This window comes from Paralichthys olivaceus, chromosome 13 (assembly GCF_024713975.1).
Source record: "Paralichthys olivaceus isolate ysfri-2021 chromosome 13, ASM2471397v2, whole genome shotgun sequence".
Lineage (NCBI taxonomy): Eukaryota > Metazoa > Chordata > Actinopteri > Pleuronectiformes > Paralichthyidae > Paralichthys > Paralichthys olivaceus.
The window spans coordinates 23,575,680-23,587,237 of record NC_091105.1 but is presented as its reverse complement, the minus strand read 5'-3'; the positions used below and the strand labels follow the sequence as shown (position 1 = coordinate 23,587,237).

The following is an 11,558-nucleotide window of genomic DNA, read 5'->3' as shown; positions in this document are numbered from 1 at the left end:
TACTGGCTCTATTTTTGGAGTCACTGAAGGTATGCTGTTTAAATATTGACTGAGCAGCTTTGAGTACATTCTGTGCTTGCTGTGACAATAAGTCCCCAATGGACATCATCACAAAAGCTAATAAAAACAAGATGAGTCGGTTTTCTGTTTCAGAGAGTTAATAATTGACTTGGCATAATATAACAAAGACCATTACAGGAAAAAATACATTGAATACATTGTGTTGTATACAAAAGTGTACAAATAGCTTCCGCAGAAAGCATTGCATTTGTGTAACTTGCTGAGCAGGAGTCAAAGGATCCTGGGGATGCTGCGCCGGATGGACGAGTCTCAGCCTGTTTATTTGTGCACAACTTGATTCTCGAGTTTCTCCAGCTTCTTGGACATAGTCTCAAGTAGGAAGGTTAAGGAAAGACACGGATACATATAGAGAATTTATATTCAAATCATCACAAAAGAAAAAAGGAGTGTATAGTGTCTCATCTAGTGGTTGCATGTAACTCAATACATTTACTCAAGTGCTGGAGTATTATAACTTCAAATCTTCTATGACTTCCTTTATATTAGATAACAAATAATGTACTTTTTACTCCTATACATTTGTCTCACATTACAATTGTATGGACAATCTATTTTGTTATGTTATAATAGTCATTCCAAACATACATTTTGATTTGTTTAATTGAATACAATTTCAGTGTATTTAAATTTCTCAAATAATTAAATCCATATAAAGCTATCAACAAAATTGTAGTTAACAGAAACTGCTGGCAAAGTTAAGTTGTATGTTTTGAGTTTAGTTTGAGTTTGAGTCTTTGAAAAGCCACACTTTCTTCTCTGGCTGTGTTTGGTCAACTGCTGTAATCACAAATGCACCATTTTATTTGCAGTGGAGCCCATTGGCTGTTGTTACTACACTGTACATGCAGTGATTAGCCAGAACCAATTTATGAGCATTCATGAGGGAGCTCAGTATATAACTGTGAAGGTGAACCAGGGAGAGGGGGATGGGCACAGCTGAGACTGGTTGGCCATTCAACTCTCCCTGGTTCACATGGATGTGCTCACTGAGCCACCTTCACAATAACTTATATGTTCAATTATTATCCCTTCACTTTGATAGTGTATAATTAGTGTTGACATTCACTGTCTGACCAGACCATGTAGAAATATTCTGTTAATTAATATTGTATTAATTGTACAGGTTTTAATTGTAATACAAGTAGTTTATGATTTGGACCTCCTAGAGGAGAAAACACTTCATTATGTTTGACCCTGTTAAATATGTTCAGATTAAGACTGATTTGTTTGACATACAAATTAAGATTTGGATAAAACACTGTGGATAAAACCCATAAAGTGCTATTCTTTTTTCCTGGTCCATCACACGTGTCAGAGTTAAAGCTTTGTCCTGTTTGCTTCTAAATGCATACAAAAAGACATCATTGTACAGTGTGTCTGTTAATAGTATACAACATGATTCCATTCTGTATTACAAATGACGCATGAATCTTTTTAGCACTACTGGATGTGCGGTGTTTGTGAAACAACCAGCGGTGCTGATGTGTTTCCTGTGTCTCTTATTAAAGGCAAATACCAAAACTTTATTTAGAATGCTCTTCTATTTGGAAAATACCTGAGAAGCTTACCATAAAACTGAATGTGTGCGTTTGTATAATAATGGAGTAAAGGATATTATTCTGCACCAGGTTCTTCAGCTTCTCAGTGACCTGGTTTTGAAACATGATCACGCTCTCACACTGGCACATGTTTTCTTCTGTTGGTTTGTCTGTGGGAGAAAAAGAAATAAGATGAGAAACCTTGGATCGGTTTGTCCTGTCTCACCTTCACTCTCACCCTTTCCCTCACCCTATACAATTCAAAGTGTATTATGCTATGAACACAACAGGTGGCAGTGATGTGCCATTTTTTACTCGGCATTAAGCTCAAGAATACTGAGCAGTGATGTTAGATCTGGTTTCTGGTTGGTAGAGCACTGCGCTTTTAAAATTCAGGCTGACTTCTTCCCTAAAGTCTGCTAGAGTAGAGCAGGAGCTACAGCCTTCAGCTGTCGAGCCCCTTCTGTGGACTCATCTCCAAGTTTCAGTTCGGGAGGCAGACACCCTCTCAGTTTAAGAGTAGGCTTGTGTCTGGTTCAGGTCTGTCTTGGATCACATAGATCCAGGATGCAACCCCATCATGGATCGTGGTGGCAGCTAAATCGTGGATTATTATGACAACTATTTGTCAATATGTGCTATACAAATAGAATTGTGATTGACTGATGGTTTGACAGAGTAGTTCAGTACTTCAGCTGTGTGTGACTACCTTTACATATCCTGGATTTGAGCTTCTTTGTAATTTCTCCCATCTTTTCAAAATCCTCTGCATAGTAAAGATGCTTTTCATTAGGCTCTGAGGCTATTTCTCTCAGCTCCTGCTCAATGGCTTTTCCAACACCCAAGGCATACATGGTGATTCCTGGAAGTAAAAGACAACACGATGAGCAGCATATGGCAGTTGGATTTAAATTCGATTTTTTGATTAAAATGTATAACACTACAAATTGTCAAATTTCCAATGTATAGCTAACCAGAGTTCTTTGCTTTAGTCGCCCATTCAGAAACATCATCCTGTGATCTCCCATCAGTGAACACAACGGTGACACGTGGGGTGTTTGGCCTGGCGCCCTCTTTGACTGAAAAGCTGAACTCAAACATGTGACGCAGGGCTGAGCCGGTCATAGAACCTCTCCCCATGTACTGCATCTGGGCCACAGCTTGTTTGACATCCCGCGCTGTGGTGTACTGGCCCAGGGTGAACTCGGTGTGGACCTTGGTGGAATACTGAAGAAGGCCGACGTGTGTGCCCATCTTGGAAATGTCCAGCGAGTCGACAATGCCGTTTACAAACTGTTTGACCAGCTCAAAGTTGGCAGGGCCCAGACTCTTGGAGCCGTCGATCACAAAAACCAGATCCATGACTCCATCGCCACACTCTGGCTCTGTCAGACACACGTTTAAAATTTAAAAAAAAGCATGTTTCATTTATTATTACATAAGTGAACATTTGAACGTGATGGTCTGTATTTCAGGAATTAAAGATCATACTTTTGCAGCTCTTCCCATCCTCAGCCAAGATAAATCCTTCAAAACATCTGCACACATAAGAGTCAATGGTGCTGACACACTGATGTTCACAGCCATGGTCAACAGTCTGACATAGATCCAGACCTGTGAGTTTAATTGTACAGAGACGGACATTTAAAAAAAGATAAGATGTTGCAATCATTCAAATGAATAAAAACTTCTAAAAGTTTTTTGTTTTTGCAGTTTGCCGTTTGCTATATTCCATTCATCTTGGGAAAGGCAAAGTTTGTCTTTTTAGTGAGTGCTGGGATTTACACTGACCTCTCTAACAGATTATAAATGAATTGAAAATGATGTAACATGCAAAAAGAGCCGAAGGGTGAAGAAACATTCAGAGCAACATTTGAAAACATGCAGATGAAAGTTGATCTTTTAAAATGTTTCTGTTATTTTGACACAGTTGTATAATCCAGCCAGTCAGTCTTTTTGTATATGCTGCATGTGTATATGTATACATAGACGTGTAGGATTACATGTATCTATGTATATGATTTAGTAGAATCAAATTTTAATTTTGCAAATGAATATGCTGACATGAAATATCTGTGATGTGCAGTTTACTTGGACTCACTCTGACATGTTTTGCCATCAGGTCGCAGTGTGTATCCTTCTCTGCATTTACACACACATGAATCTTCTGTGTTCATAAAGTCGTGTTCACAGCCGTGTTTCCCATCAGCACAGTGATCAGTCTCTGCAGGGATTATAATCAGATTAAGGAGTAATTAGTGAGAAAATCTCTGCACTGCTTCCCAGTGTGACCCACACAAATGATTTATCAGCAGTGGTGATTGAATGTATCATGTCATCTGAACAGCATCAGTCAAAAACACATTATTAGGTGACTGTGGCTGAGGGGGTAGTATGTGTAGCGTGGTCCTATAACCAGAAAGTAAGTAATCCGATCCCTGTCTTCCCCAGCTGCATGCCAAAGTGTGGGCAAGAAACTGAACCCCGAATTTCCCCTCATTGAAAAAGCGCTGCCCATAGATGCACTGTATGAATGTGTGTGGGAATGAACTGCACTGTAAAGCCGGGTCTTTGTAAGTTTCATTATAATAGCGAGTGTTCGTGTGAATGGGTGAATGTGGCTTGTGCTGCAAAGTATTTTGAGTGGTCAATAAGACTGAAGCACCATACAAATACAGCCCGTTTACCATAAAAGAAAGATTTAACCCCAGACAAATAAATAATGTTGAGGCTTGAATCTGATCATGACCAACTTTTCACATTGAAGCCAAATCAGTGACTAGCTAATTATCACATTTTTGCATTTTGCAATTATTAGTTTAAAATGCTTGTTGTCATGTCGGACTTTTAGATTCAACCACAAAGGCAAATGGTTTTTAATAATGCAACATTTGATCAAGGAAATCTGCATTAGATATTCATTCTGTGCACAGATAAATCAAGATATCATTGTGGTAGAACTAACTCTGAGATTCTTATGCAAAAATATATATTTTTTCCATTACAACAACAAAAGGAGAGAAGCATTTGGATTCTTACTCTTGCATGTTTTCCCATCAGGCCTGAGGGTGTAGCTTTTTCTGCATTTGCACACACATGAGTCGTCTGTATTTTCAAACTCCTGTTCACAGCCATGAGAACCATCAGCGCAGTGATTAATCTCTGGGTGACAATGGACAAAAACCAAAAACAGAGAGATTGTTGCTTTATTTCCATTCTTCACAGGCAAATTGTAGAAATGCTACACCAAAGTAGGATAACAGGATAGATACAAATCTGGACAGCGTTACACATGTTAATTATGTAAATTAATAACACATCATTGTTTAAAGTTCTGTCTTGCTCTAAAAGTATAAAGAAATAATAGAACTTTTAAAATAAAGCGTAAGTTGGGGGGAAAAAAACCTGACACTTACTCTTGCAAGTTTTTCCGTCAGGGTTGAGGGTGAAGCCTTTTCTGCATTTGCACACACATGAGTCGTCTGTATTTTCAAACTCCTGTTCACAGCCATGAGAACCATCAGCACAGTGATCAATCTCTGGGTGACAATGGACAAAAAACAAAAACAGAGATGAGCAGAGAGATTGTTGCTTTATTTCCCTTCCTCACAGACAAATTGTAGAAATGCTATACCAAAGTAGGATAACAGGACTGATACAAATCTGGACAGCGTCACACATGTTAATTATGTAAATGAATGACACATCATTGTTCAAAGTGCTGTCTTGCTCTAAAAGTATAAAGACTTTATGGAGCTTTTCAAATATAGCGTTAGTTGGGGAAAAGAGTATCTGACACTTACTCTTGCAAGTTTTTCCGTCAGGGTTGAGTGTGAAGCCTTTCCTGCATTTACACACACAGGAGTCTTTGGTGTTCATAAACTCCTGCTCACACCCATGCGTGCCATCAGCACAGTGATCAATTTCTGGATGCCGTTAGATATAAACAGAAGAGCAGAGAGATTGTTAGTTTCTGTGCGGCTCAATGAAGCCAGACTTAATTTGATGTTTTTGAAATCCCTCTGTTCTCAGAAGTTCTTCATTGAATGCATGCAAATGTGAATTGCCTTGCGTCAACCTGCTCCTCGCTGGACTGCTGACGCAGTAGGTGACTGTTTTCAGTCACTTTTACCTGATGCTGCAAGACAAAGTCATTTATTGCTGCAGCTCCTGCCATCCTCATTGAAGACACAGACCCTCTTATCTGTGTAGCTGTAGAAGTGACTGCTGCTGCATTTATGAGAATTTCTTTTGTAACAGCTTTTGCAAAATCGAGGACTTGGACATAAACACATACTGTGCATAGTCTACCAACTATACAATAACAAAACGGACAAAAGACTCATACAAATTATCCTTCCACTAACAATCAATATTCACTTAAAGGTGCAGAGTTGTGAACCCAAGACAGGAAAGATCAAAACTTCATTTGTGTTTTGATTTGGAGATACTATGACACCCTGGATACACCTCCACGTTTCACCAGCCACTCTGATGATTGCAAAAGCACACTTCCTTCAGGAAAACTCCCCCACTTAATCTCTGTTAATGTCCTCTAGAGGAGCAACAGAGACGCTTCCCAGCCATGGGGGGAGGTACATTTCTAGTTAGAGGAATGCTGACTTGAATTGGAAGTTCATCAAAATGACACGTTGCCCATATTTATCGTAGCGCACTTCTGTTCATTCATCAAACAAGTCTTATATTTTCTGCATTGAGGTGATGCACATCATCTACTGAGGAAATCTAATATTATATAAAAACTGCTCTAAAAGGATTAGTATTTTTATGTTTCATTAGTATTCATGGTGATCAAAATCACTGTGTATATGTAAACCAGAAACAACACCACACTGAAGAGGTTCAGATATAAATAGGATCTGCACAGTAGATCGTGTTGCACTGGAGAAGATTCAATGTGTTTCATTTTGATGGACTTGTATTAGAGCTTCCTCTGGTCTATTTTCAAAATTAGAAAATTCTCCGTCGGTCTGGTTCAAGGAATTAAAATATTGAATGAAGCTGCAAATATTGTCATGTGTATGCAACTGGATATCATTATTTAGGGCTATTAGGGCTTTAGAGTCAATCATTAAAATGCAAGAAAGATGGAAAAAGTTCCTGGTTAAGTGGTTAGTATGATATATTATATTATATATTTTTACTGTTGATAACCCGGCCGACAGTGGCACTCGTAGTCGTCAGGCAGGAGAATACAGATGTGTTCACGGCTGATCCACCACAACATGGGGAGAAATGCTCTATCTACAGAGGAATCAAACTTGCAACAACTGCTTGATTTGTCAGACAAAACGAGCTGTAAACAAGACACTGATATATTGTTTTTCATCTGTTAAGTGGCAAACCTATCAGCAAACAAATTCTTCACAAGTTCACTGGAAACAGAAGAAGTGCATTGTTCTTGAAGTCCAATATTCATGCTACCTTCAGTTCTGTTTTGGTCTCCACCATCTGCTGAGAGAAGTGTTTGTCTCTTTGGCTGTGCTCCACCATGTTTGCCAGTTCGAACTGTATCTGCTGCTGCACATGTGCAATGATTTCCTGTTAAGTACTGCTGCCTTAATGAAGCCTGACGAGAGTCAAGCTGAACAGAAAAGGTGAGGCCATAAAATCGTTTCTTGTTTGTCATGCCAAGGTCCAACAATCCCCTTTATTCAATCAAGCTGCACCAAAATACACACCCATAGATACTGGTTAAGTGTGCTTCAGTTTCAATTATTTTGAGATTTAGAAATCTCCCAATTTGTAAAAGAAAGTGATAAAAGAAAATCCTTGATTCACCCTCTGATCCATATCTACACCTACATTTGATGGGTTCTTCAAGGGTTTGTGATATTGGAAATTGGATTGATCATCCCTTCATCATATTGTGTATGTATATTGTGTATTGCTGCTTTGTGATTGTGAATGAGTAAAAGAGAAGATTCTCTGTTAAATTAAAAAACAGTTCCATCACCTTTACATGTCTTGCCATCAGGGTTTAGGATGAACCCTTCCCTGCACTGGCACCGGTATGAAGCAGGGCTGCTCACACAGATATGTTGGCACTGATGGTCCACAACCTCACACATCTCTGAAACTATAATGCATGCAGGGACATACATGACACATAGACTCAAACTCATGGTTATGCACATGCTTGCATAAATGAAAGAAAGGAGAGGGATTCGTCACCTCCACACAGTGTGGACTGGAACACGGAGATGAGGGTTGCTATCTGGCTGAAGTTGGCCACCAGGTGAACATGCTCAGAGTGAGGCTCGCTCCCTATGGCCTTCAGGGTGTTCATATCCACCCTGCCCACTCCTATAGCAAAGATCTGGATGCCAGCCTGCCGCGCCTGAGCTGCAACTTCCTCCACTGTGTCCTGTGGCCTCCCATCAGTCACAATCATAGCAATTCGTGGGATGTGCAGGTTTGCCGGTCGTGCTCCCTCTTCCTCCGTGAAGGCAGTCTCCATGGTGTACTGGATGGCCAGACCGGTCATGGTCCCTGTGGCAAGGTGCTCCATGTTCCTCACCGCCTGCTCCACTTCGGCCTTATTGGTGTAAGTCTTGAGGGAGAACTCCGGCTGGACCACGCTGCCATACTGGAGCAGGCCAACCCGTGTCGCATCAGGGCCAATCGTGAGGAACTGAATCACGTTGACGATGAAGGTTTTGACCTTCTCATAGTCGCTGGGACGGATGCTTCTGGAGCTGTCGATTACAAAGACAAAATCCAGTGGGGTGGCCTTGCAAGGGTTCTCTGTGATGAAAGACATGGAGGTACATTGTGATCAATTGACTTCAAGCCGTAATTGAAACCAGATTTAAAGACCTATCTGGCTTTGTGACAGAAAGAGATGGTAAACAAACACAGATTTTATTAATCACTCACGTGCTGCTTTGGTTTGGACAGCAGTCTCATTTTTCCTTCTGGCCATGATGGGTCTTGGACGGCGCCTTTCAACCCGAACTGCGTTACAGCAAAACAGGCAGACGAGGCAGAGGGCCAGGATCTTCATTCTGACCAGAGGTGACAACTGCAGCATTTATAGAGAGATAAAGGCACAAACACAAGAGGTGATAGAAACACCCAGCATGCCATGCAGGTCTGCATGAAGAAGTAAAAAACAGCAACGATGCAGGACGGAAACATGAACACAAAAACTGTTGTTTTTTTTACCATATATTAGTTTTTTTAACTACATGCCAAATGTCCATATTTGCACTTAAATGTACTTAATGACATCCTGTTAAATAGCTATCAAATTATAATATTGTGATTACTAAGAATAGATGTGTGCACCTCTCATCTAAATATATTTGCACAGTTAAAGTCAGTTATGTTGTGAGAAATCTTGGGGGAATTTAAAATGGTCATCAAGTTGGGGGGTTGGGGGGGTGTACTGTACTGACGTCTAGTGGTGAAGTTGCAGATGAAAAATATTTAAAACATATTAGAGCAGCCTGTGGTCAACCTTAGAGTTATGCTGTATGAAAATGCTTCCTATGGTATAAAGACAATGATGAACAAGTAAATAACAAAAAACATTTTAGAGGAAAAGGGACATCGTTTATTTCTCCTTTCCATTAAAATACTCAGTTGTTCCTCCCTCATAGGTACAGTATGTATATATAAATGTATATCCTGTGTACATACATTTCATTGCCAGCCAGAATCAGTAAGGATTTTTGGGAACCTGATTAATACAACAAAATTACACTGTATATCACGTCCTGTATTATATAGTGTTTGTTTATTGTCCAATTTACCACCAAATCTTATTGATATCGGTTGTTTTCTTGAGATATTCTGCTTATCGAGACAAACATTATTCTACAGGACTGAAAACCTAATGAGTTTCCCTGTGTGAGTAAGTTGAATAGTGAATTGCTACATATAAGTTAATGACCCAGAGGGATATAAATAGTAAGAACTTTCACCTCGTGCATATTTGACCTGCTCAGCTTCAGATTTCACCTCTTGGTGTATAGTTGTATTACATACAGCCTGGTACAAGACTTGGAAAGCAAAGGAAAAAGGCCCATTTCAGAACAGATATTAGAATTATTAGAATAAAAAGATCCTTTTTGTTTATCAATGTCTTTCTTAAAATGTGTGAGCTACACAGGAGGGACATGTTTTCCACTGGTTTCAGGATGTTTTGCTGCACAGGTGGTGTAAAGTGATTTGCAAGAGGCTGAAAAGCACCACAGACTGTTTCCCTATCCAGTCCCCAAGTGAGCCGTTAATATCCAGACTGCTCAGTGTCTGAAACATGTTTGTGATCAGTGCACAAATAGTAAATAGAACCACATTCCAAAACCTGTGGCATTAGTCATACAGGAGCCGTCTAAGTTCTGAGGCAACATGTGGGCGATTAGAATGAGATGAGGATTAGATCTGTAGGTTCTGAACATCTCTGTCAGCTCTGTCCAGGGTGATGACACTGACCAAGGGGTCAACCTGTTTGCAGCTCTAGTAGACAACCAGCCCCTCACTGATACATATATGGAAGCTGCTGACCTGAGAACTGCAGGGGTCACATATCGATGTTGCATCCCACACAGAGCCTTTCACCTATGACCTCACATATGTCTGATGTCTTTCTGCCACAGAAGACTGTTTTCTTCATTAAGAGCAGTCAACATGTAGTGCCACACACAAGCTGCAATCCTGTATTATAAATGTTGATGCGTAAACTCTCACATTTCCTTATGAATGAAAGCCAAAGTAGTGTGTTTACTATGAAATATAAAAACAGCATGTACCTCACTGTGTTTCCTGGGACCAGATCTCTGTTTTGCACATTCCCTTTTGATGACTTCTCATGATGCGCGTGACGTAAGCACAGTTGTTTCCTAACTAGATCTTAAGTAAATACCGAACAAATAAAACTGACTCACACTATCAGGAAAATAAATAAATCTATTTACCTTTCTTCCAATGGAAATGAATAATCTCTCAAATTCCTGCAATCAGAGGCTTCCAAGAAATCCCAACACCGAGTCAGAGCTGAAAAAATCAGTCCAGTTGCTCCAAACTAAAAAATGCTCTGTAAAACCTGTCTTTTAGTATCTGTGAAGGCTCTGCTCTTTACTCCATCCTCTTTCTGCTTCTCTGTTACTCCCCCTCTGACTTTAACCACAGGGACGCCTCCCGTTCGCCTCACACATTTGGTAAAACAGTAACTCTGTGGATTTCATTCAGATACTTTACCAGCAGATATAGCTGGAACCAAACCCCAACGTTTTACTACTTCAAATGTATAGATAATGTGAGTCTTTTTCTATAAAGTGTCTATCTCATTGTATGTAAGGTGGAGTCTTCAACATTTCGAATGTATGTAAGGTGGAGTCTTCAACATTTTACATGTATGTAAGGTGGAGTCTTCAACATTTTACATGTATGTAAGGTGGAGTCTTCAACATTTTACATGTATGTAAGGTGGAGTCTTAAACATTTTACATGTATATAAGGTGGAGTCTTAACCATTTCACATGTATGTAAGGTGGAGTCTTAACAATTTCACATGTATGTAAGGTGGAGTCTTAACCATTTTACATGTATGTAAGGTGGAGTCTGAAACATTTTACATGTATGTAAGGTGGAGTCTGAAACATTTTACATGTATGTGAGGTGGAGTCTGAAACATTTTACATGTATGTAAGGTGGAGTCTGAAACATATCACATGTATGTAAGGTGGAGTCTGAAACATTTTACATGTATGTAAGGTGGAGTCTTCAACATTTCACATGTATGTAAGGTGGAGTCTTCAACATTTCACATGTATGTAAGGTGGAGTCTTCAACATTTCACATGTATGTAAGGTGGAGTCTGAAACATTTTACATGTATGTAAGGTGGAGTCTGAAACATTTCACATGTATGTAAGGTGGAGTCTGGAACATTTCACGTTTTAAATTTGATCAT

At 39.7% G+C, this 11,558-nt stretch overlaps 1 protein-coding gene across 3 annotated transcripts; it reads right to left on the bottom strand.

Annotated features, from left to right (window-relative positions):
* Nucleotides 1-140: 140 nt before the first annotated feature.
* Nucleotides 141-10,753, bottom strand: LOC109632054 (matrilin-2). Of its 3 annotated transcripts, none has more exons than XM_020091156.2 (13): nt 10,562-10,753; nt 8,520-8,664; nt 7,815-8,387; nt 7,597-7,719; nt 5,423-5,545; nt 5,036-5,158; nt 4,659-4,781; nt 3,721-3,843; nt 3,111-3,233; nt 2,594-3,004; nt 2,329-2,481; nt 1,697-1,789; nt 141-395 (listed from the first exon to the last, which is right to left on the bottom strand). In XM_020091156.2, exons 2-13 carry the CDS (start codon nt 8,644-8,646, stop codon nt 340-342), a joined length of 2,151 nt encoding a protein of 716 aa, XP_019946715.2. In that variant the 5' UTR covers nt 8,647-8,664; nt 10,562-10,753; the 3' UTR covers nt 141-339. The 3 variants fall into 3 exon arrangements, with proteins under 3 accessions (XP_019946715.2, XP_069393246.1, XP_069393247.1); XM_069537145.1 differs by having other exon boundaries at nt 8,520-8,647; XM_069537146.1 differs by lacking the exon at nt 5,036-5,158.
* Nucleotides 10,754-11,558: the final 805 nt, after the last annotated feature.